The sequence below is a fragment of the Triticum dicoccoides genome, chromosome 5B (assembly GCF_002162155.2).
Source record: "Triticum dicoccoides isolate Atlit2015 ecotype Zavitan chromosome 5B, WEW_v2.0, whole genome shotgun sequence".
NCBI classification, from domain to species: domain Eukaryota; kingdom Viridiplantae; phylum Streptophyta; class Magnoliopsida; order Poales; family Poaceae; genus Triticum; species Triticum dicoccoides.
In genome coordinates this window covers 648,316,271-648,340,742 of record NC_041389.1, presented here as the reverse complement: position 1 = coordinate 648,340,742, position 24,472 = coordinate 648,316,271, and the positions used below count along the sequence as shown (strand labels likewise).

At 48.7% G+C, this 24,472-nt stretch overlaps 4 protein-coding genes across 4 annotated transcripts; all 4 read right to left on the bottom strand.

Annotated features, from left to right (window-relative positions):
• Window positions 1–3,713: 3,713 nt before the first annotated feature.
• On the bottom strand, window positions 3,714–5,545 carry LOC119312317. The gene is made up of 2 exons (XM_037588042.1): window positions 4,311–5,545; window positions 3,714–4,009 (listed from the first exon to the last, which is right to left on the bottom strand). Exons 1-2 carry the CDS (start codon window positions 5,488–5,490, stop codon window positions 3,975–3,977), a joined length of 1,215 nt encoding a protein of 404 aa, XP_037443939.1. The 5' UTR covers window positions 5,491–5,545; the 3' UTR covers window positions 3,714–3,974.
• A 4,524-nt stretch (window positions 5,546–10,069) lies between these two features.
• On the bottom strand, window positions 10,070–11,836 carry LOC119310381. The gene is made up of 2 exons (XM_037586150.1): window positions 10,722–11,836; window positions 10,070–10,423 (listed from the first exon to the last, which is right to left on the bottom strand). Exon 1 carries the CDS (start codon window positions 11,834–11,836, stop codon window positions 10,799–10,801), a length of 1,038 nt encoding a protein of 345 aa, XP_037442047.1. The 3' UTR covers window positions 10,070–10,423; window positions 10,722–10,798.
• A 1,507-nt stretch (window positions 11,837–13,343) lies between these two features.
• LOC119312314 lies at window positions 13,344–14,992 on the bottom strand. Its single transcript, XM_037588040.1, has 2 exons — window positions 13,953–14,992; window positions 13,344–13,614 (listed from the first exon to the last, which is right to left on the bottom strand). Exons 1-2 carry the CDS (start codon window positions 14,968–14,970, stop codon window positions 13,580–13,582), a joined length of 1,053 nt encoding a protein of 350 aa, XP_037443937.1. The 5' UTR covers window positions 14,971–14,992; the 3' UTR covers window positions 13,344–13,579.
• A 7,544-nt stretch (window positions 14,993–22,536) lies between these two features.
• LOC119310380 lies at window positions 22,537–24,046 on the bottom strand. Its single transcript, XM_037586149.1, has 2 exons — window positions 22,972–24,046; window positions 22,537–22,773 (listed from the first exon to the last, which is right to left on the bottom strand). Exons 1-2 carry the CDS (start codon window positions 24,044–24,046, stop codon window positions 22,739–22,741), a joined length of 1,110 nt encoding a protein of 369 aa, XP_037442046.1. The 3' UTR covers window positions 22,537–22,738.
• Between the last annotated feature and the right edge of the window lie 426 nt (window positions 24,047–24,472).

The following is a 24,472-nucleotide window of genomic DNA, read 5'->3' as shown; positions in this document are numbered from 1 at the left end:
GGAAACCTCGTCCAGATCGGATCCAACACAAGCCCGGTGAGGGAGTCCTGGATTAGGGGGTATCCGGACAACCGGACTATATACATCGTCCGGACTATTGAAGCGTGAAGATACAAGACTCAAGACTCCGGCCCGTGTCCGGATGGGACTCTCCTTTGCGTGGAAGGCAAGCTTGGCGATCCGGATATTATATTTCCTTTCTTGTAACTGACTCCGTGTAAACCCTAGCCCTCTCTGGTGTCTATATAAACCGGAGAGGTTGGTCCTTAGAAGGCCGATTACAATTACAATCATACCATCATAGGCTAGCTCCTAGGGTTTAGCCTCTACGATCTCGTGGTAGATCTACTCTTGTACTACTCATATCTTCAATATTAATCAAGCAGGAAGTAGGGTTTTACCTCCATCTAGAGGGCCTGAACCTGGGTAAACATTGTGTCCCTTGCTTCCTGTTACCATCAGCCTAAGACACACAGATCAGGACCCCTACCCGAGATCCGCCGGTTTTGACACCGACACCCAGCGTGGGAACAATGTTCTCACGTGAGGATGGGAGTTGGTGCCATGGACACATAATGTCACACATGCCATGACCCTCAACTTTCACCTCCCTCGAGGCTGCGCTATTTTTAGCATCCACTCATCCCTCTAGTTGGTAGTTTCTACTCGTTTTTTTGTTTGTTAAAAAAGCATTCCCTTACTTTATTGCACAATATTTTGTGACATGCTTCACATGTTTAAATTTTTTTTGAACTAAGAGCACTCATGTAATTACTTTTGCATTATTTTAGTTGTTTTTGTAGCCTCTATTTATGCATTATTTTAACAAGATACACTCAACAACGCGCAGGGTGTCATCTAGTTTGATCAAACTAGACCACCATGTGAGTGGGAAGTTCTATTTTCATGTGCATTATACTTGGGCTAAAGTGAACACAGTTCCATGAAATCACATTGTATTTGAACGACTACAACATTGATTACTCTTGGATGCATGAGAGCAAGATGATACTCTATGATGACATTCAAAAATCATGAGTTATCTTCCAGGACCTTTTACTTAGCATGGAGGTTTACCTTAGCCCACTCTAATGATTAAATCCACACATTTAACTCCGCTTTGTGTTCAGCTGGTCCAATATGTACACATCACAACAAACTCACCATGTCATTGTTGACCTAGATCGAGCACATAGCACACAAGGGAAATGAAATTCCTCTACAAGTTTGGTCATACCCTAGCTTTGTCTGAAAATACCTTATGTCCTCATGCGCAGAAGGTGGGTTGCGACGAAGAAGTGGTGATCACACATGAGCACACAATCGGTGCACTACAAGGCAACGGTCCTTAGGGAGGCCAATGATGGAACAACACATCCCTACCAATTACGGTCACTGCCACTTTCATGCTCAAACAGAGGGGACTATATGGAGCTTTTACCAAATATTGATTTAGTCATTTTTTAGTGCATGCCCGTTTCTACCTGTTGTTGATGATGCAACTTGAGACAATGAATGCAATTCTCTCTCTTAACATGGTGCTATAGAGGAACTGCATTTGTCGATAAGATCAAAGCATCTACACACTTAGCACTTCACTCGTAAGAGGCTCGCAATAGTACATGCATATGCCCATGTGCTCCTTATGACGGAATTGAAGTGCATGAAAGCATGCATCCCATGGTTGTTGCCCCATATCTCACAATGCTCCTATTTAAGCACGGGAAGAGAAACCAAACATGATCACGATTCACGAAGAAGCTGTCATGCATCCTTGAGGCCAGCCAAGCATGAAGTACAACCTAATTGTTACTAGATTCATAGGGGCGTACACCACAAGCATATATGCATAAGTCTTGCATGTAATTGGAAACAATGTTGTAATGTTATTGGAAAGACAAACATTATAGGACACAGACGCATCAGGATTTGGGATAATGTTATCATGTGTTTCTACATCACCTAACAACAACATGATTGTTGGTTGCATACGAGCTCTTCTCAATTCTCGAGAACATCCATGACTGCCCAGGTTTGGACTATTATTTAGGATTTCAGGTTCTTCTCACGGGTATGATAGAGCTGTGATAGGAGACGAGGATGCTCTACCCTACGACAAGCCAAATCAGTTTTTTGTACATGCAATGGCGACACAACAATTAGATTGTTCGCGTGGTGGATGTACGAGATCCCTAAAAGGCAGTGGCTCTGAAATACTCCAAGAATTAGCTTGTTTTTATGATGGACGTACGAGATTCCTAGAAGGCAGTGGCTGTGAAACACAACCATGACAATTGGCCAGAGTAATCACAAGACAAGATCGTTTTATTTTGTGACTTGTGTGAGCATAAGAGGAATCCGTAGTCCTTAGATAAAGCTCTGTGGTGTGTTGGTGCTATGGAAGACGTGTGGGCCAACGTCGCCAATGTCTAGGCGATGTTTATCTTACCGGCCAGCCAATTTGGCATTATGTTTTCATTATCGAGCAAGCCGCTTAAGCTAGTTTTTTTTAAAGGCCGGCTCGGTCAAAGGCCTGGTATTTCTTTTTTTGCCCTTGTTTCGGACCTATATATATTGCCTCGTGAGATAAAAGCATTTTTTTACATTTAACTGAAACTAATTTCTGTTTGATGGTACATTTTCCCTCACCAATAAAACATTTATCTCCGTACTACATGAACACTTTTTTTTTCAAGTGAAGTCGGGAGGGGAGGCCCCTACCTATTTTCTTTTCATTTCATAAAAACAGCAAACCAGGTAAGCAAACAAACAGTCTTACACACTCAGGAAGAGGGGAGAACAGGAGAAAAAACAGAGAGGGAGCCTACACAAGTTAAAGACAAAGAAGATGCATTTCAGCCTTCGATCCAGCTTTGGATGGAGTCCCCAACTCTGAGCGTTTGGCTTTGAGACCAGAGCCTCACCATCTCTGAACATTGCCTTGCAACTGTCAAAGGGGGGATTGAGATGTCGTCGAAAACTTTCCGATTTCTGGCGAGCCAAATCATCCAAAGGACTGCAATAGTCACCATTCCCACTATCTCTGCAATAGTGAACAACATTTTTGCTCCATGGATTTTTGTTCTTGGTAGTGAAAATACTTCTTGATTCGAGGTAACATTTTTGCGTACATTGTAACGAAAGAGAAAACCACCACAGGAAATGCTTTTGCACACTTTCAGCTTGTATGAGAGCACAGCAGGGGCATGCAGTTCAGTTTATCTGAAGAACAAAGCGTTTTAAGCGAGCATCCAAAATTTTCCAGGGGAGAGTCAGAATGACGAAGGTGGTGAGCGAGGTCGGTGGACCAGGTGGTGTGGCAACAGTCCAGACGCCGTCGAAGGGGGTGAAAGGTGGCCATATCAGACGACACACCATATTGCATCGAAAAGCAACACAGGTGAAAAACAGGTGTTGCCATTCTGATTAGGGTTTAATATGTCCAACTCCAAATGCAGAAGCCAGTCAAAAATCTTGGCTTTGGTTGGAACCTAGTTTGATATCAAGACTTGGGGGTGACTGAGGGTAGTGACGATAGCAGCATATGCCCCATCCATCAGTATGTATGCGAGGGTCAATTGTCGATTAACGGAAGACATTAAAGTCTTACGGAGTCGTCAGCGGGTAGGCGAGCTAAAAAATATTACCGGAAGAACAGCTTGTGAAGTACCAGTCAATCATTTTGTGCATTCAGAAAGTACATTTCCTGAAAATTATTAACGACTGAAAGTTATTGCAAGCAAAGGAGCAGCAACTTGTTCAACAAAGTTCCTGCACAAATTCCTAAACAAATTTCCATACACCACATAGTACTAACAACAGCAGTATTGGTCCTTAACCCAGCCTAACAAAGTTACAGGTCCAGAGCTGCACTTGTGCCATATCTAACATCACTACTACCACTACCACCTCCCCATTGATCCACAAGAGCTTGCTCTATTAACTTGAGCTTGACAAACACTGGAAACACCAGCTCACTGCTCCTGGCCAGCACAAGCTGCTTCCATTGCTGCATAAATGCAAGAGAATTACAACATCAAATCAAATGATTGATGAACCAGGCTCAACTGAATGTACATTTTCCTTACCCGCCGATCACAAGGACCGACAAGTCATCCAGACATTTAAGAGAATGAATATGGACATGTACTCCAGTCCAGAGGAACATCCCTCTTTCTTGAGCACATATGTCCTCATGTGTAAAGTTACTTGCTAAGAAACATATTTTCATTTCATGTTGCCAAGTGCCACTGAAAGATTGTAACAAGGAGCTGTACATGACTATATACTATGCACATAGTTAATAGTACCTGGGATGTAGAAGCTCATGTAGGGAAAGATTTTTCTGCAAAGACAAGACACGGGCCTGACTCGCCCTGACTCGAGATCAACCATATAAGAACCATCACGAGTTATCACAAAAATGATTTGGGTGCCCTCCGCGATGCCACTGGTCACCAATGCATGTACCCGCCTCCTGAATTCCAATGTTAGGGACATGGCACCAACAGGGAGCAGCGCCTCAAGATCAATTATCCTGAGTTTTGCCCATCCCATGGCTCCCTTGGGTCCGGCCTCCCTCGACCAAAGGGTTAGATTTGCGGCATCCACCACGGCAGCGAATCCCAGCAGACCGTCTTGCGTCGCCATGAGAGTCCCATTGCCATCGATTGGCTTCTCCAACATTGACAAGCAGACTGTACCAAGTTGGCACTCGATGATGCCGCCCAAGTTGAAGTAGAGTGCATCACCCACAAGGACGCTAGGCGCAGCTGAATTGATAAATCTGACATTGGGGTGATGAAGAGAGGTGAGCTGGCTCCACACGCGAGTCTCCGACGAGTAGAGCCAGCCCGATGTGACCTCTTGGACATCATTGGTGGTCACGACGGCCAGACGGAAGTGCCCTGCTTGGCAACCATGGTGGTCGCAGCCTTGTGCGGCGCCGGCGCAGAACACCGCCGCACTGAAGCTGACCGGGTGAGTATAGGGGGAGGTCACGAGGCGCTGGTGGCCCGTCACAGGGTCCAAGACCATGAGGACGGAGGTGTCCCAGATGCGGGCGAAGAGGGCGCGGCCGTGGCGGCAGTCCATGGCAAAGCAATCGGGATGGTCAGGCTGGGCAGGGAAGAGGGCGGAGGTGGGAACGAAGCGGGATCCCTTTTGGAAGAGCCAGTCGCCCCGTTGGAAGAGCCCCAGGACGGGAGGCGTTCCGTGGAACTTGCGGTAGCGGCGGAGAAAGCCCGAATCGGCGAGGATGCGGCGCCAGGGCTTGCAGACGGCGGAGGCACGGACGAGACAGGCGGGCTCGTCCGGCGGGAGGCGGAAAAACACCTCCTCGACGAGCTCCGGCGAAAGGCGGAGGAACAGATCCTCTACGAGGTCGCTCATCAGCGCCGCCGCCGGCGGCATGGTGCGGCGGAGGCGAGGGTTTGGGTCGGGAAACGAGTGGACCGCGGCCTCTCCGGAGCTACAGTTTTCACCCTTCATTTTTTTTCTTTTTTCTTTTTACAGTTTTCACATTCACTAAGTGCATTTCACGCTAACCCGCAAATTTGGTCCAACCATACATTTCAAGCTGGATTTTAACTAACCAGGCGAAATTCGTGCAAACACAATAGATTTTCACATCAACCGAACAAAATTCGTGCAAACACGACGAATGTCACATAAACCAGACGAAATTCATTAATCCCTCCGAGTGTTAAAAAACGTCTTACATTATGAGACGGAGGGAGTACAAAGTTAAGTCATCTATTTTGGGATGGAGGGAGTACATTTCAAACATTTTCATTATATTTCGAACATTTAGAAGAAAAGAAACGGCCCAACCCTAAACCTATCCTATAGCGATGCCTGTCGTCCATTTCCTTCGTATTCGGCATCAGCGATCATGTCCTCCTTCTTTCGTCTCCATGACGGCGGAGGGCTTCATGACTTGTGAAGTGGAGGTGCACATTCCGGCGAGGAAGAGTAGAACATGGGATATCGATCGGCCCACATGGAACACAATGCCTTGTTGCCTCCCATGCGTTACTCATCCTCGAAGGAGTCCGCGACCAATCCGTCGCCGTTACCAGTGGACTTGAGGTCGATGATGGACGTGGACGGTCTGGCACTGTCCACCTGCCACACGCGCCCCAGAAAGTTGGACGGGGGTGCGTAGGAGGCGTAGCTGGCGGCATTCATGTCCTCGTCCGCTTTCGCTGCCAGCGCTCGTGCGGCCGCGGCCGCATTTGGCTGTGCCGGCACTGCGTTAAGAGTGGCGCGTTAAGAACGCGCGGCCGCGTAGAGCGCCCGTTGCTCCGCAACGAAGTTCGGGTTTGCCGCGGCCATGGCGGCCACGACCTCCTCACTTGCACGCTCACCGTAGATTTGGCCCTCCGCCAGTTCGTGCTGCCCGAGGGGAAGATGGTGGTACTGTTGGGGAACGTAGCAGAAATTCAAAAATTTTCCTACGAATCACCAAGATCTATCTATGGAGAGACCAGCAACGAGTAGAAAGGGGAGTGCATCTACATACCCTTGTAGATCGCTAAGCGGAAGCGTTCAAGTGAACGGGGTTGATGGAGTCGTACTCGTCGTGATTCAGATCACCGATGATCAAGTGCCGAACGGACGGCACCTCCGCGTTCAACACACGTACAGCCCGGTGACGTCTCCCACGCCTTGATCCAGCAAGGAGAGAGGGAGAGGTTGAGGAAGACTCCATCCAACACCAGCACAACGGCGTGGTGGTGATGGAGGAGCGTGGCAATCCTGCAGGGCTTCACCGAGCACCTACGGGAGAGGAGATGTGTCACGGGAGGGAGAGGGAGGCAACCAAAGGCCTTAGGTATGATTGCTCCTCCTTTTCCCCACTATATATAGGGCCAAGGGAGAGGGGGAGGGCGCAGCCTTGCCCCCTCCTCCAAGGAAGGGGTGCGGCTAAGGATGGGGAGGAGTCCATCCTCCCCAAGGCACCTCGGAGGTGCCTTCCCCCTTTAGGACTCTTCCCTCTCCAAGTTTCCTTGCGCATGGGCCTCTTGGGGCTGGTGCCCTTGGCCCATGTAGGCCAAGGCGCACCCCCTACAGCCCATGTGGCCCCCCGGGGCAGGTGGCCCCACCCGGTGGGCCCCCGGGACCCTTCCGGTGGTCCCGGTACAATACCGATGACCCCGAAACTTGTCCCGATTGCCGAAACAGGACTTCCTATATATAAATCTTTACCTCCGGACCATTCCGGAACTCCTCGTGACGTCCGGGATCTCATCCGGGACTTCGAACAACATTCGGTTACCACATACAAGCTTCCTTTATAACCCTAGCGTCATCGAACCTTAAGTGTGTAGACCCTACGGGTTCGGGAGACATGCAGACATGACCGAGACGATCTCCGGTCAATAACCAACAGCGGGATCTGGATACCCATGATGGCTCCCACATGTTCCACGATGATCTCATCGGATGAACCACGATGTCAAGGACTCAATCGATCCCGTATACAATTCCCTTTGTCTATCGGTATGTTACTTGCCCGAGATTCGATCGTCGGTATCCAATACCTTGTTCAATCTCGTTACCAGCAAGTCACTTTACTCGTTCCGTAACACATCATCCCGTGATCAACTCCTTGGTCACATTGCGCATATGATGATGTCCTACCGAGTGGGCCCAGAGATACCTCTCCGTTTACACGGAGTGACAAATCCCAGTCTCGATCCGCATAAAACAATAGATACTTTCGGAGATACCTGTAGTGCACCTTTATAGTCACCCAGTTACGTTGTGACGTTTGATACACCCAAAGCACTCCTACGGTATCCAGGAGTTATACGATCTCATGGTCAAAGGAAGAGATACTTGACATTCGCAAAGCTCTAGCAAATGAACTACACGATCTTTTGTGCTAGTCTTAGGATTGGGTCTTGTCCATCACATCATTCTCCTAATGATGTGATCCCGTTATCAACGACATCCAATGTCCATAGCCAGGAAACCATGACTATCTGTTGATCACAACGAGCTAGTCAACTAGAGGCTCACTAGGGACATATTGTGGTCTATGTATTCACACGTGTATTACGATTTCCGGATAATACAGTTATAGCATGAATAAAAGACAATTATCATGAACAAGGAAATATAATAATAATACTTTTATTATTGCCTCTAGGGCATATTTCCAACAGGTACCTCTGCTTCTCGTGCGCCTGCTGGAACGCCGACATAAGAGCCGGTGTGGGGTGTTCCTCATCCGCCATGGCGGCGGCATAGCGCGGTTGGCCTGCTCCATGGTCATGACGGCAAGCACAAGTGCCAACTCAGGCCCGGTGTCGTCGTCGAACCTCGTCTTCATTGTGGGGTCATCATCGAAGACCTCGAGCGAGCTAGCCGACAAGCTGGCCTCGATCCGCTTAGCACAGCGTCTCTGCAAGGTACCCACAAGGGCGGGATATCGTGCTTCATCTCCGTCGACGGGCTCTCCCCCAGAGTGTTCCCGCTCGCAGTCGTGGTGAATGTGGTGCAAGGGAGGAGGATGTGGAGCAGATGGGTTGTGGTGTGGAGTTTAGCCGGGTGTGGCCGCCTTTAAATAGCGGATTCCGGTGAGGCCAAGCATCCGTCTGCATCAATGCGTGACGTCGGAGTTGGTTCCTTGGCCGACGAGCCCGCTTAATGACGGCATGAGGACGAACGGGCGTGGTAGATATCCGTCTGTCTCGTACAACATACGTCTCTCCGGCATTGAACAGACACGAACACCGGCGATGCGGCGTGGGATGCGCTCTTGGCCGGCGCCGCTTTCATGCCGACGCTAGTGAGAAATCGCATCCGCTCTGGGCCGATGTCAATGCAGATAGGCCGCTCTACAACGACACGGATGCGGGCAACCGGCGCCTGGCTGGCTCAGGAATGCACGTGGGGGCGGAAGGAGGGTTTTTGATGGCCCATGATAGTTAGGAGCGGGAGTGGCAGCGGTCCAGACGTCCGCAGAGACCCCCTCCCCCCGCCAGGCACACACTTTGTCTCTAGTCTGGACGTCCGCAAAGCCCGGGCCTAGAGTTTGAGCCCGAAGGCTGGGTCGGGTCCGGGCCCGTCGTTTTCGCATTTTCCTGAAGGGGCCTGACGGGCTTGGGCCCAAAAACCAGGCCCGATGGTCGGACCGGGCCCGGGCCTAGGTTTTTTGCATCGGGCTTGTCTAGGCCCAGCCCGAAGCCCGAGGTATGGCCAGGTATACCTACCACCCACCCACCACGCAATCCACCGCCAGCGCCGCCCAATCCACGTTGGCGCGCCCCCCAGCATCACCCACGTCCACCCCGCCGACGATGCAGCCACGAGGCGGAACGCCGGTAACGAGGAGTGCACGGCGGGGAGGACAGAGGTCATCGTCCTATCCAACGACGACCACGGTGGCATCGACGGCTCTGGCATGACTATGATGGAAGGGCTGAGCAGAGCGGAGTGGAAGGAGCCCGTGGCTCGCAGCAAAACCAAGAAAAAGGTGATGCAGTATTCTTCAACTCCAAGTTTTACGGTCACTCATATGCACATTGCAAAAGCAGGCACGCTAGACTGATCCCTGTGGCATATGAGTCACCATTTCCCACGATATCTGCAATAGTGAACAACTTTTTCAATCCATGGATTTTTATTCTTCATAGTGAAAATTCTTCTTGACTTGAGCTAACATTTTTACCTACATTCTAATGAAAAGAATTATCCCAGGAAATGTTTTTGCACACTTTGAGCTTGTCAGAACTCAGTACATGAGTACAGAGGGTGGGATCATAGATGACATTTACTTTAATAAAACAGCAGGGCGTGCAGTTCAGTTTATCTGAATACCAAAGCGTTCTAAGCGAGCATCCAAAAAAATTCCATAGAACAGTCAGAATGACCAAGGTGGTGAGCAAGGTCGGTAGAGGACCAGGCGGCGTCGCAACGGTCCAACGTCGTCGAAGGGGGTACGCGGCATTTTCCAGTAAAGTTTTGTGATGAAGATTCTGCTTATGTATAATCTGTCCAAGTCCAAACTCCAAATGCAGAAGCCAGCTGAAAATCTTGACTTTGGTTGGAACCTGCCAGATTTGATATTTAGACTTGGGTGGCTGAGGGGGTAGCGGCATATGCCCCATGCATAGTGAACAGCGATCCATCCATGAGCATGCATACAAGGTTCCTGCACAACTTCCTAAACAAAGTTCCATACACCACATACTACGACCAGCAGTATTGGTCCTTTAACCCAGCCTAGACAAAGTTACTACAGTCTACAGAATAGCAGCTTCCTGCTGCAGGTCCAGAGCTGCGCTTGTGCCATATCTAACATCACTACAACCACCGTCTCTTGATTCAGAAGCGCGTGCTCCATCACCTAGAGCTGGATAAACACTTGAAAGACCAGCTCACTGCCCCTGGCCAGTACAGCCTGCTTCCATTGCTGCAGAAATGCAAGAAAATCATAACATAAGCTCAATTGATTCATTTAATGAATCAGCCTCAACTCTACTATGTATGTTTTCCTTTCCTCAATAGGTAAATCCAGACGTTGAAGAGAATATCAGCCTGTACTCCGGAAGAATATCTTGCTTTCTTGAGCACATATGTCCTCATGCCTAAAGTTACTTGCTAAGGAACATATTAATTTTCATTCATGTTGCTAAGTGCCACTGAAAGATTGTCACAAAGAATTGTACTGTACAAGGTTATAAATACACATGCACACGAGTAACTAGTACCTGGGATGCAGAAGCTTGCGTAGGGAAAGAATTTTCTGCCATAAGCATCCACCGGCCGGACTCGCCCTGACTTGAGATCAACCATATAGGAACCAACATGTGCTCTCACAAAAATGATTTGTGTGCCCTCCGCGACGCCGGTGATCGCCAATGCATGTACCGACCGACCTCCTAATGCTAGTGCTGAATTCACATGTTGGGAGCAGCGTCTTAAGATCAATTACCCTGAGTTTTGCCCATCCAATAGCTCCCACAGGTCCGGTCTCGCACAACCATAGGGTTAGATTCGTGACATCCACCACGGCAGCAAACCCCAGTCGCCCGTCTTCCTTCACCATGAGAGTCCCAATGCCATCAATCGGGTTATGAGACATTGACAAGCGCCCATTGCCGTCGACCGGCTTCTCCAACATTGACAACCTGAGTGCACCAAGTTGACACTCCACGATGCCACCAACGTTGAAGTAGAGTGCATCGCCCACAAGGACGCTAGGCGCACCCAAGTTATAGGGACACCTGACATTGGGGTGATGAACAGAGGTGAGCTCGCTCCACAGGCGAGTCTCCGACGAGTACAGCCAGCCCGATGTGACCCTATGCTGCTGATAGGTGGTGACGACGGCCAGACGGAAATGCCCTCCTTGGCAACCATGGTGGTCGCAGCCTTGTGCGGCGCAGAGCACCGCCGCACTGAAGCTGACCGGGGGGTTACAGGGCGAGACCACGAGGCGCTGGTGTCCCGTCACAGAGTCCAAGACCATGAGGTGACAGGTGGTGCCCAAGCTGGCCAAGAGGGCGCGCCCGTGGCGGCAGTCCATGGCAAACCAGCAGGGCCGGTCGCGCTGGGCAGGGAAGAGGGCGGAGGTGCGAACGAAGCGGGCTCCCTCCCGGAAGAGCCAGTCGCCCTGTTGGAAGAGCCCCAGGACGGGAGGTGTTCCGTGGAACTTGTAATAGCGGCGGCGAAAGCCCAGATCGGCGAGGATGCGGCGCCAGGGCTTGCAGACGGCGGAGTCGTGTACGAGGCAGGCGGGCTCGTCCGGCGGAAGGCGGAAAAATACCTCCTCGACGAGCTCCGGCGAAAGGCGGAGGAAGAGATCCTCTGCGAGCTCGCCCATCGGCGCCGGCGGCGGAGGCGAGGGTTTGGGTGGGGAAGAGTGGAGACTCCACGGAGCAGGCGTGCTCGCTGGATGGCTACTATACGGTTCGGTTTAGCCAGTTTTCTTTTCTTTCTTTTTGCGATTTGAGGTTTGAGCTGCCTTCATTTAAAAAAAAAAAGAGACGTGTGCCTTTTTCTTCAACACAGTACAGACGCGAACATGACACATCACCTTGAGATTGAAAAAGTCACTACAAACACTTTCGCAGTCGATGAGAACGTTTTCTCCCAACATCAGGGACTTGAAATCTGTTGAGAAAAGGATACCACTGTCCTTAATCCTTATGACCATCTAACTACAGCCATAACCTGTCGTGCCTTGGCTCTTCGGTACGATATATCGGATAGTAAAATATGAAGAAAAAAACAGGATGAAAGAAATTTATTTCGTGATAATAGGATTTCTTTTTTTATTTATCTGATTTCAGTTGAGAGCCAAGACCAATTGTGGTCCTTTTTAGCCATAGCGCACTGCTACCTTTAGTATGACCGTACAAGACCAATTGATCTGCTACCCTATTTTATCCAGGTCTAAACTTCACAAAAATAAACTCTCTTTTTCACCGAGAACTGGATCTCAGAACGATATGGCCATATGCAGAATACAATGAGCCCTCCCTGTAGAGTGTTGCCAACGCCTGAGTCCGATTGGACAATAACTGAGACTTCCGTATGTTGTAGTGCCAAAGCCATGCCCTATATTAAAGGATGACTTTTCGCCTCGAGAGCATCATTGCAGTTGAATAAAAACCAATACAACAACGCATTTTTAGAAAATAAATCACATGTGCGTGTATGTGTATGTGGGCATCTGCATTTTTACTTTGTTAAAAAGAAGAAAATTGTGTGACTTATTTTGAACTACAATTTTCACATTCACTAATGATTTATTTCAAGGATGCGCAACATGCATCTTTGTAGTGGTGGAAGCATCTTTTGTAGGGCGATAAATACAATTATTTAGTGAATTGAAACATCAATGTTCTAGTTTAATTGAGACGATTTCGTGTCTGATGGGACATTTCTCTTATCTATGTCTCCATGCTACGTGAACAGTTTGTCGTCAGCGGTGGAGTATTCATACCACATCAGGTTCTGCCAGTCCAGTATGTTCCGATGACTACTACCAATCCCCGCAACACATGATCTGCTTGCGTGTAATCGACCCCACACGACATTCATCTGCTTAGCAAAATGCTAATGAATGGATCGGAGCAGGGGATTTGCTGTGTGCTAGGGCCTGACAGTGTAACTGTTTAGAACCCAGATGAAGCTGAGTCAGCCTCCCCCGAAGAAAAATAGAGAAAAGACATGTCAAGAATGGAAAGAAATCCTTGAAAACCTGGTATCTTTTCCAGATCAAGTTAGACCCTGGTTATTAGAAAGTACCTAAGTGCCCACATTTCGATTTCTAGATGATATTCAGTTCTTTTTTCATAGCAAACCATCTTTGCTTCGTGCTGATATCACCATATTTCACAAGATCACAAAATGACTGAAAAGGTCTTTACAAATTGCAAGCAGGGAAGCAACCAAGAACATCATAACCGAAGTTGCATGACCCAATACTAACACCAAAAGTAATATCACAGACGCAGAGCCACACTTAGTGCCACAACTAACATCACTACAACCACCTCCTCCTTGATTCAAAAGCCCTTCGTCCAGTACCATGAGCTTGATAAACACTTGAAACACCAGCTCATTGCCCCTGTCCCGTACAAGCTGCTTCCATTGCTGCAGGAATGCAAGAAATTTAGAATATGTAAAAAGCAACCGATAGATGAATCAGGTTCATCTGAATGTACATCTTGCTTACTTGCCAATTACAAGGACCGACAAGGCACATTAATACACACACAAGGTAAATCCAGACGTTTAAGAGAATACGAACTTGTACTCTAGAGGAACATATCTCTTTCTTGAGCACATATAATATATCAACTTGTGTAAGACTACTTGCTAAGAAACATATATGTGTTTCATTTTGCTAACAATGCTAAGTGCGTCTGGCAGACTGTAACAAAGGAATGTGCATGGTTATATCATATACATATACACATAAGTAATAGTACCTGGGATGTAGAAGCTCATGTAGGGAAAGATTCTTTTGCAAGGACGAGACACCATCCTGACTTGTAGAGACTTGAGATCGACCATGTAGGAACCAACACATGTGCTCACAAAAATGACTTGGGTGCCCTCAGCGATGCCGCTAACCCCATCTTGAAATGTTGGGATCGAGAGGGCCCCTTCAGGGAGCAGCAGCTTAAGATCGATTACCCTATGTTTTTCCCATCCAATGGCTCCCTCGGGTCCGGCTCCGACCTCCCTGAACCACAGGGTTAGATCTGTGTCATCCACCACCGCAGCGAATCCCAGCCTGCAGTCTTCGGCCATCATGAGACTCCCACTGTCATCGATTGGCTTCTCGAACATCGACAAACAGCGTGTACCAAGTTGGCACTCGATGATGCTATCCGCATTGAAGTAGATTGCATCGCCCAAAAGGACGCTATGCACAGCAATGGCAGAGGTAGACTTGACGTTGGGGTGATGAACAGGGGTGAGGTTGCTCCACACGCGAGTCTCCGATGAGTACAGCCAGCCCAATGAGACTTCTTTCCTAGTGGTCACAAAGGCCACAAAGAAATGCCCTCCTTGACAACTGCGGTGGTCGCAGCCTTGTGCGGCACAGAGCACCGCCGCACTGAAGTGGGTCAACTGGTCAACGGGACGGGGCCAGGGCACGCGGCGCCGCTGGCCCGTTATAGGGTCGAAGACGGCGAGGGATTTGATGATGATGGCGAGGGCGCGGCCGTGGCGGCAGTCTGTGACAAACCAGTCGGAGTGGCCGTGCTTGGCAGGGAAGAGGTCGGAGGTGGGGACGAAACGCCCATTCCTTTCGAAGAGTCCCAGGACGGGAGGTGTCCAATGGAACTCCCGGTAGCGGCGGCGAAAGCGCTGGCCGGCGAGGATGCGGCGCCATGGCTTGCAGACGGCGGAGGCGCGCACGAGGCAGGCGGGCTCGTCGGGCGGAAGGCGGAGGAGAACCTCCTCAACGAGGTCGTCCATCAGCACCGGCGGCGGCATGGTGCGGCGGCGGCGGCGAGGGTTTCGGGTGGGGAAAAGTGGAGAGCTTGGTCCTGTGTGTGCGTGCTCAGTGGCTACATGGTCCGGTTCAGCCAGCTTGAGCTGCCTAAGAAAAATGAAAAAAAAAAACAAGACGTGCATTGGATGACCGAGATACGAAACTTTAAATATGGAGAGAGTATCATATTAAAACCACGTTCAAAGAAAACTTCGTGGAAACAATATTTGAAAGTTCAAAAATAAAATAAAAAGAGAGATGTTAAGAGGATGATGTTCTATTGCCATGCAAAAATTCAAGTTCAAACACATTACCATTTACAATGAACTTGAAAAACATAATCAGGAATTTTACATGCTAATAGCATATCATACTATTAACATTCCGTAATTTTTTGTCATTTTTTTAACTTCAGAACATCGTTTTATGTGGTTTTCATCGATTTTCACTAAAATTTGGTTTCCATGTAATATTCTCTCTTACATATGAGCTAGTCTCTCGCTTGAACAGTAAATTTGTATAAAAGTTAAATAAATAAACTGATTTTCTACGTTCTTATAATTTTTCGTGAGAAAAACACATGTCGATTATTTGCATTTATCTTATCGTTTTATCAGCTCTTCATGTTTGATTCCATCGAGTCAGCTGCATTGAGACTAGGGGCACTGCTAGGTACCGGTCAAACCGTAGATCTCGAGCAATCGCCGTCAGTGCCGTCCGATCCGGTTGTTCAACGTCATCCAATCCAATTCTCTTCCTCCCACCTTTCTCTCCCAACTCTCTTCCTGGTTCACCATCATGCACCGATCTCGACACCCATCGCCCTGCGCCCCTCCCCTCGTTGTTGTGTAGCCTCGCCTCCCTCGCCCTCACAACCGGCGATCCCCTGCATTGATCTGGTGACCGCAGCTTCACAGCACGACATCACATGAGAGAGAGAGAGAGGGAGAGAGATCATGATGATGGTGATGATGACGATGGCAATAAATTCCACTCTCTGGAGGCCCAAATCAGCCTCCAAATTATCTATCCGGACGAAGAACAGAGGTGACGCGGGCTTCAAGGTAACATCTTTGCGTACAGGTGTAATGCAAACAAACCATCCGAGGAAATGTTCGGAAAATACACCATTGAACCCGTCGTGCATAATCATTGCTACAAGAGCATTTTGGTCTAATACTCTAATATAAATGGTGAGAGTAGAGAGCAAGACTCGCCGGCATAGGCATGTGAGAAGTTCCGAAGGACTCACCGGCATAGGCTAGTATTTGCGCGACTTCCACCCTGTTCGGAAGCTCTCCGCTCCGCCGGCGCGGAGCGGGCTGCAGCCTATTTTCTCGGAGTGGCTGAAGGGTCGCTCCGTGCGCTCCACGGAGCTGGATGACTGTTGAACAGGCCTTTCATGTCCTACACGGCTACACCGCGCACCAGAGATGGCGATGACGCCAGTCCGGGAGTCCTCAGTGCTACAACGCTAGAGATTACGATGAACTGCATGGTAATAAGCAGCAGCTCTGGCTTGCCGGCGAGTCAAACAACAAGGATTTGTTTGAGCTTGATTTGGAGGCGCACTCCTTCGTTTTGGACCCAGATATAGCTTGCATAGTTCGTCAATTCTTTTGTCCAGTGGCTGATTCAGCTCCCAATGCTGACACTATGTACATGTTTTTTTTTTGCCGGGACGTGTTAGAACTTAGAACTGCTTGCTGATCTCACTTGTATATCGGCTATTCTTATACGCATATACTCCCTCCGTCCTAAAATAAGTGTCTTGAGCTTAGTATAAATTTGTACTAGAGCTAGTACAAAGTTGAGACACTTATTTTGGGACGGAGGGAGTATATATTAGATGTTACGAGTCCATCATTTTGTGCATTCACCTTCTGTTCAGCAGGATATGTGATAACTGGCTGCTCATGTGTGTATTGCCGATTACACACTTCATTAATTCCGCTAGCTTTATCAATGGCTATGCAGTATATGGTGATCCAATTCCTTTTCCCAACCAACAAGACGGGCTCACCTCGCACATTTGTCTTTGCTCGTAGCCTTTGTGACCGTGAATCCGTGATCATATTTCTCGACGGCCTCCGCCCTTTACTGCTTCGCCGTCGTCACTCGTAAGTGCCCGCACTATAGTGCCATCAATCCATGGCTCCCTGTACCCATTTGTCTTTGCTTGTAGCCATTGGAGCCGGTCAAGCCCCGGGCGCCCACCCACATGAGAAATGGGAAGATCGGGAGGGCCTCTCAGCGGAGCAAGCCCGCTGAGGCCTGCATGGCGGAGCTCCGCCGCTGCTACCCGGAGCACCGGTTGTACGAGGAATACATACATGCCGGGGAGGAGGACAGAGGCCATCAACCTCTCCGACGACGGTGACATCGACGGCTCCGGCCCTGACTTTATGATCAGAGGGCTGAGTAGGGCGAGATGGACATGGAAGAAGCTTGAGGAAAAAGGTGATGATGCGCTGCTCTTCTTCAGTCTCCAAGCTTTACAGTCACTCATATGCGCATTGCAAAACCAGGCACGCTAGGCTGATCCTGTGACATATGAGTTTGATTTCAACTTGAAGCATTTCTCCAGCAATACCGACAAGTTCAACAGGAGTCGTCAGCCGGTGGAGTATTCACATCACACCATGTCAGGTTCAGGTTCTACCAGTCCAGTTGCTCCGATGACTAGTGCCAATCCCTGCAACACATGTTTCCAATTCCAAACTACCTTCATCTGCTTAGCAAAAATGACTGCGCAGCATATGCTCTGCTCAGCAGGGTTATGGATTGACAAAGGATACAGAAATTCGCAACAGCACAGCACAAAGGGTCTACTCTTGGGAAATTTTGGGTCATACAGTAGTATTTTTGAAATATATCTTGGCACACAACTTGCCGCCTTGAGGCGAGGCTTTAGGTTGGCGATCGAAATCTGCCTGACCTCCAGCCCTTACTTGGCTTTTTAGGTTGGCGGTAAAAATGGTTCCACCAACTAAAGCAAAAGAGGTGAAGGTGGAACGCTGACAAAACAAAGTGCTCTAATAAGGTATGCGGCATTTTCTAGTAAAGTTTTGTGATGGAGATTCTGCTTAGTGTTTATCCAACTCCAAATGCAGAAGCCAGCTGAAAATCTTGATTTTGGTTGGAACCTAGATTCGATATTAATATATACTTGGGTGACCGAGGGTAGCGGCGATATATAGTACCATATGCCCCATATATAATGAGCGGTGATCCATCCAGCAGCATGTGATAGTCACTTGTCGATGAACGGAAGAATTCGTGAGCGGGTAGGCGTGCAAGTGCAACAGAGAAATTAGATGTTACTACCAGTCAATCGTATTGTGCATTCAGAAACTGCATCGTCTGTTCATCATATGTATTGTGGATTAATTCAGCCTACAAGTCTTGAGAAGTACTGTATGCAGCTTGTTGAGCTCCTTGACATGCTCATGCCATCATTCTCAAGATGACAGAGCGACTGAAAAGTATTGTAAGCAACTTCCTAAATTAAGTTCCACACCACATGCTAAGTAATGGTCCTTAACCCAGCCTAGATAATTACTGCAGTCTACAGAATAGCAACTTCCTAAACAAAGTTCCAAGAGGTCCAGAGCTAGCTGCGCTTGGGCCACATCACTGCAACCACCTTCTCTTGATCCAGAAGTGCTTGCTCCAGCAACTAGAGCTTGGCAAACAGTTGAAGCCCCAGCTCACTGCCCCTGGACAGTACTACAGGCTGCTTCCATTGCTGCAGAAATGCAAGAAAATCATAACATAAACTCAATTGATTGACGAATCAGGCTCAACTGTATGTATGTTTTCCTCGACAGGTAAATTCAGACGTTATGTCGTCATGTCTAAAGTTACTTTTCATTTCACTGAAAGATCGTAACAAGGAATTGTACATGATTTATATGTATGCACAAAAGTAAATAGTACCTGGGATGTAGAAGCTCATGTAGGGAAAGATTTTTCTGCCAAGGCGAGACACCTTCCTGGCTCGCCCTGCCTTGAGATCAACCATATAGGAACCAACTTGTGTTTTCACAAAAATGACTTGGGTGCCCTCTGCGACGCCACTGACAAGCATTCCACGCACCCACCTCCTAATCCCAAATTCACATGTTGGGACCGGCAGGGCGCCATTAGGGAGTAGCCTCTTAAGATCGATTGCCCTGAGTTTTACCCATCCCGTGGCTCCCTCCGGTCCAGTCTGCATTGACCATAGGGTTAGATCTGTGACATCAACCACAGCAACAAATCCCAGCTTGCCATCTTCCGCCGTCATGAGACGCCCATTGCCATCGATCGGCTTCTCGAACATTGACAAGCGGAGTGTACCAAGTTGGCACTTCAAGATGCTACCAATGTTGAAGTAGAGTGCATCGCCCACAATGACGCTAGGCGCGGCCAAGTTATAGGTATAGGTATACTCCACACTGGGGTGATGAATAGAGGTGAGCTTGCCCCACACCCGAGTCTCCGACGAGTACATCCGGCCCGATGTGACGTTTTGCCGCTTATTCGTGGTCACGATGATCACACGGTAATGCCCTCCTTGGCAACCGTGGTGGTCGCAGCCTTGTGCGGCGCAGAACACCGCCGCACTGAACGTGAACTGGAGCTCACTGTCGCCCGGCGGTGAGGGCAAGCGGCGCCCGTGGCCCGTCAGAGGGTCCCAGATGATTAGTCCAACGGTCTGCCCTTCCACGACGTTCCGGTAGGCGGGGTCGAAGGCGAAGATGGCGGGGGCGAAGGCGAAGAGGGCGCGGCCGTGGCGGCAGTCCAGGGGAACCCAGCGAGGATCGTTAGGCTGGGCAGGGGGGAGGGCGGATGTGGGGAAGAAGCTAACGTCCTTCTGGAAGAAACCCAGGACGGGAGGTGTTCCGTGGAACTCGCGGTAGCGGCGGCGAAAGCCTGGATCGGCGAGGATGAGGCGCCAGGGCTTGCAGACGGCGGAGGCACGGACGAAACAGGCGGGCTCCTCCGGCGGAAGGCGGAGAAGTACCTCGTCGACGAGCTCCGGCGAGAGGCGGAGTAGCGGATGCTCTACGAGCTCGTCCATCAGCGCCGGCGGCGGCGGCTTGGTGCGGCGGTGTCTAGGGTTTTGGTGGGGAAGGGTGGAACCAGTACTACATGGGGAAGAGGGTTTGGCGGTTTGGGTTTGGGTTTGGGTGCGGCCGCGTCGAGGGTTTGGTCAAGCTGCCTTGAAGGAAAAAACAAAAAGAAAAGAGAAGACGATAATATTACTTCCCATGTAGAGGGCACCCAAGACGATAATATTGGATAGTACTCCTTGTAGAAACAGAGGAGTTGATGTAGATCAACGCGTTTAGTACTTCTTCCCATGAAAAAGACTCCCATGCAATTAGGTTTTCTCCTCCTCCTGTCGGTGTCGCCGCCTTTCTGACCTGCCTGCGATGGCCTTTGGACCATGGAGGTGCGTATGACCTCGAGAAACCGGCCGAAGAGAATGGGCCCGCTCTTGTTCTTGTTAGGTTTAGCGTCTTGGTTGGGTTGTGTGGTGGCGGCGATGTCTCTCAGTAGAAATAATGTCTGACATTTGATCCCCTTCTTAATGATGGTCTTCGTCAGATCTCGCGGGATTCAATCAATGATGGTCTTTGGCAGATCTATTTCGATCAGTCTTCGTTCATGTGTTTACTTGTTTGATCCTTCCGATCTACGACTATCTTTATCGCTGATGGTTGCTCCTCTCGTGTGCTGGTCCCTTGGGAGCTTAGTACGATTACTTCTCGAGTGTTTAGTACATCAAGGATTGCCCCGCTCCGGGAGGGAGAGGAGGGTGGGAGGCGCTTTCGGCTGCTTCAATGCTTGTACTCCCTAGGTTGTCCATGGACCTGCTTGTAATTTTTATTACCTCAGATGTTCTTTGTAACACGATTGATTATAAATAGATTGAAAGTTCCCGAGAAAAAATAGATTGAAAGTTTCTACCGAAAAAGAAAATCAATCCATTGCTGCCACGTATCAATCGGAAGGAAAATACATGACGACATCATGGATGGTAGAGCGAAGCTACTTCAATGATTACAACGCCCCAACGCGTGCCATAGTAGCTTCATGGAGCCCTTTATTTTAAAAAATTCAAAATTCATAAATTTCAGTTTAAAAAATTCCGAAAAAATTACACATGTACGCAAGGATGTAAAGTGTATGTGTGTTTAGGAGGAAATACGTTGAATTGCGAGCTGCACAAAAAAAAACAAAATCATTAACTTTAAAGATGAACAATACATATACTAAAAAGACCCAGATTTGTCTTTTTTGTGTAGCTCACATTTTATTGTATTTCGACCTAAAAATTTGCACACATGTACATTATGTATCTAGGTATATATGTATTTATTTTCATAATTTTTTGATACTGAAAAGTTTGAATATTAAAGTTTTCAAATAAAGGCCTCCATGGAGCTTGGTCTCCGTTTGGCATTTTCGGAGTTGCGGAGCTTTCATAGTGTGGAAGAAGAATAAGCCAATACTGTGCGAAAATCCCAATCTGAGCTCTAGCTCAAAAGCTATTGACATGAATAGTAAAGAAAGATTAATAAAAAAACCTGATTATTTTGGCAAACATTAAGAAATGTTTCGACTTTCGAGTGCTTACAAATTTTCATCATCATATCACATTTGTGAAAGCCGTGGAAAGAAATAAAATCAGCACTCCAAAATGATTTCGAAAGTTTAACATCTTCTGAGCATCAATTTTGTTTTTTTCCCACGACATCCATGGATGTGATTCCAAGATGAAACTTAGCAAGCACTCAAAAAATTTCTTAATTTTTTTACACAAAAAAGTTATATTTTTTTGATTTGACAGGATCATAAGAACCTGAAGAAAGGATTCAGAAAAACATAGCTCGAAGGAGCTACTTTTGGGGAGTTCTTGAGTTATAAGTAGGGTTTAGTCTGGATCAAAATCTGCCTGAGCTCCTGCCCGTGCATGATTTTACAGCCCAGGTTACGGTCAAAATGGTTCTACCAACTGAAGCAAAAGAGGTCGGTTCTACCAACTGAAGCAAAAGAGGTCAAGGTAAAGAGCTGGGAACGGTGACAAACCAAAGTGCTCTAATCGAGGAAACTCAACTTGGGCCGCTGGATGCTGCTTGGACGTCCAAGATTACAAGATTCCACTTTGCGTTCCGTTGTCTAAATCTGAACAGTGGGTGCTTAAACTGAAGAAATAGCTGCAGTTTCTGAAGAGACGATCAGAGTAGGGGATTGCTGTGTGCTATGGCCTGACAGTGTTTAACTGTTTAGACCTCAGATGAAACAGAGTCACTTCTCCGGGATAAAAATAGAGACAAGACATGTAAAGAATTGAAAGAAATACTTGAAGACCTGGTATTTTTCCAAGATCAAGTTAGAACCTGCTTATTAGAAAGTACTCCCTCCGTTCCACGACAAGAATCAATTTTGAACTAAAACCACGACAAGCATTATGGAACGGAGGGAGTACCTAATAAGTGTCCACACTTCGATTTCGAAACCATTCAGATCTTTTCCCATGGCAAGCAATCTTTGAGTCGAGCTCGTGTCAGCATATTTCACAAGATCACAAAATGACTGAAAAGATCTTTACAAACTGCAAGCAGGGAAGCAACAACTTGCTAACGAAGTTCCAGAACCCAAAAGTAACACCAGCAGTAACCTCACAGATGCAGAGCCATACTTGTGCAAAACATCACTACTTCCACCTCCACCAACTTGCTCCAGCAAGTAGAGCTTGACAAACACTAAAGCACCAGCTCACTGCCCCTGGCCCATAGAAGCTGCTTCCATTGCTGCAGAAATGCAGGAAAATCAAAATATAAGATCAACTGGGATGAATCAGGTTTAACTGAATGTACATTTTGCTTACACACCGACCAGAAGGCACAAACACGCCAGGTAAATCCACAAGTTCATAGGATCATTAAGAAAATATGGACTGACAGATCGTAAAACGGGAGGGTTGTATATATTTACATAAGTAATAATACCTGGGATGTAGAATCTCATGTAGGGAAAGACTTTTCTGCCAGGATCAGATACCTTCCTAACTCGCCTTGACTTGAGATCGACCATATAAGTACCATTACGATCACACATGCTCACAAAAATGATTTGGGTGCCTTCGGCGATGCCACTAATTCCATCTTCAGGTGCTGGGATGCAAAGGGCCGTGTCAGGGAGCAGCGTCGTAAGATCGATTACCCTGAGTTTTCCCCATCCCATGGCTCCCTCTGGTCCGGTCTGCATTGACCAAATGGCTAGATTTGTAACATCAACCACGGCAGCGAATCCCAGCCCACCGTCTTCCACCGTCATAAGACGCCCTTTGGCATCGGTCGGCCTCTCAAACATTGACAAGTTTAGAGTACCAAGTTGGCACTCGATAATGCCATCCAAGTCAAAGTAGAGTGCATCACCCACAAGGACGCTTGGCGAACCACGGTTAAAGGTATACTTGGTGATATTGGGGTGATGAGCTGAGGTGAGGTCGCTCCACACACGAGTCTCCGACGAGTACATCCATCCCGATGTGACTTTCTTCTGATGATTGGTGGTCAGGATGACCACACGGAAATGCCCTCCCTGGCAACCGTGGTGGTCGCAGCCTTGTGCGGCGCAGAGCACCGCCGCGCTGAACCAGAGCACGCCGTCGTCCACCGGTGTGCGCAGGCGGAGCTCGTGGCCCGTCAGAGGGTCCGCGATGGTTATGTAAACGGGCTCCCCTTCCCCGAAGTACCTGCTGTAGGACTCGAATAGGTAGCGGCCGTGGCGGCAGTCCAGGGCCTTCACTTTAGCCCAGCGGGGGCGCACAGGATGGGCAGGGAGCGCCGATATGGGGAGGAAGCTGGCGTCCTCTTGGACGATCCCGAGGACCGGAGGTGCTCCGTGGAACTCGCGGTAGCGGCCGCGAAAGCCGTCGTTGGCGAGGATGCGGCGCCAGGGCTTGCGGACGGCGGAGGCGCGGACGAGCCAGGCGGGCTCCTCCGGCGGAAGGCGGAGGAGGACCTCCTGGACGAGCTCCGGCGAAAGGAGGAGGAAGGGATCCTCTACGGGCCCGTCCATCAGCGCTGGCGGCGGCGCGGCGGTGATGATGCGGCGGAGGCGAGGGTTTGGGTGGGGAGGATGAAGCGGAGGAGTCCAGAATCTACGCTTCGTGTGGGTTCGTGCAATCGTGCTTGCCGTGCTTTCAGAACGTTACCGCGCGTTCGCGCCGCTTCATTTCATCATTTGCTCTGTGGCTGACACGTACAACATGCTACACTTTACAAAGCGACACGCGTTCTAGGACAACATCAGAAAATACCTCAAATAAGTGAAATCACGCGAATCAACCTGTGATTGAGTTGGTTAGGTGGACAGTGATATTCCAGCCCACCAGGGTTCAAATCCTGGTGCTCGCATTATTCCTGGATTTATTTCAGGATTTCCGGTGATGCGCTTTCAGTGGGAGGAGACGTTCCCGTCGATGACGAGGCGCCTATGGTGGCT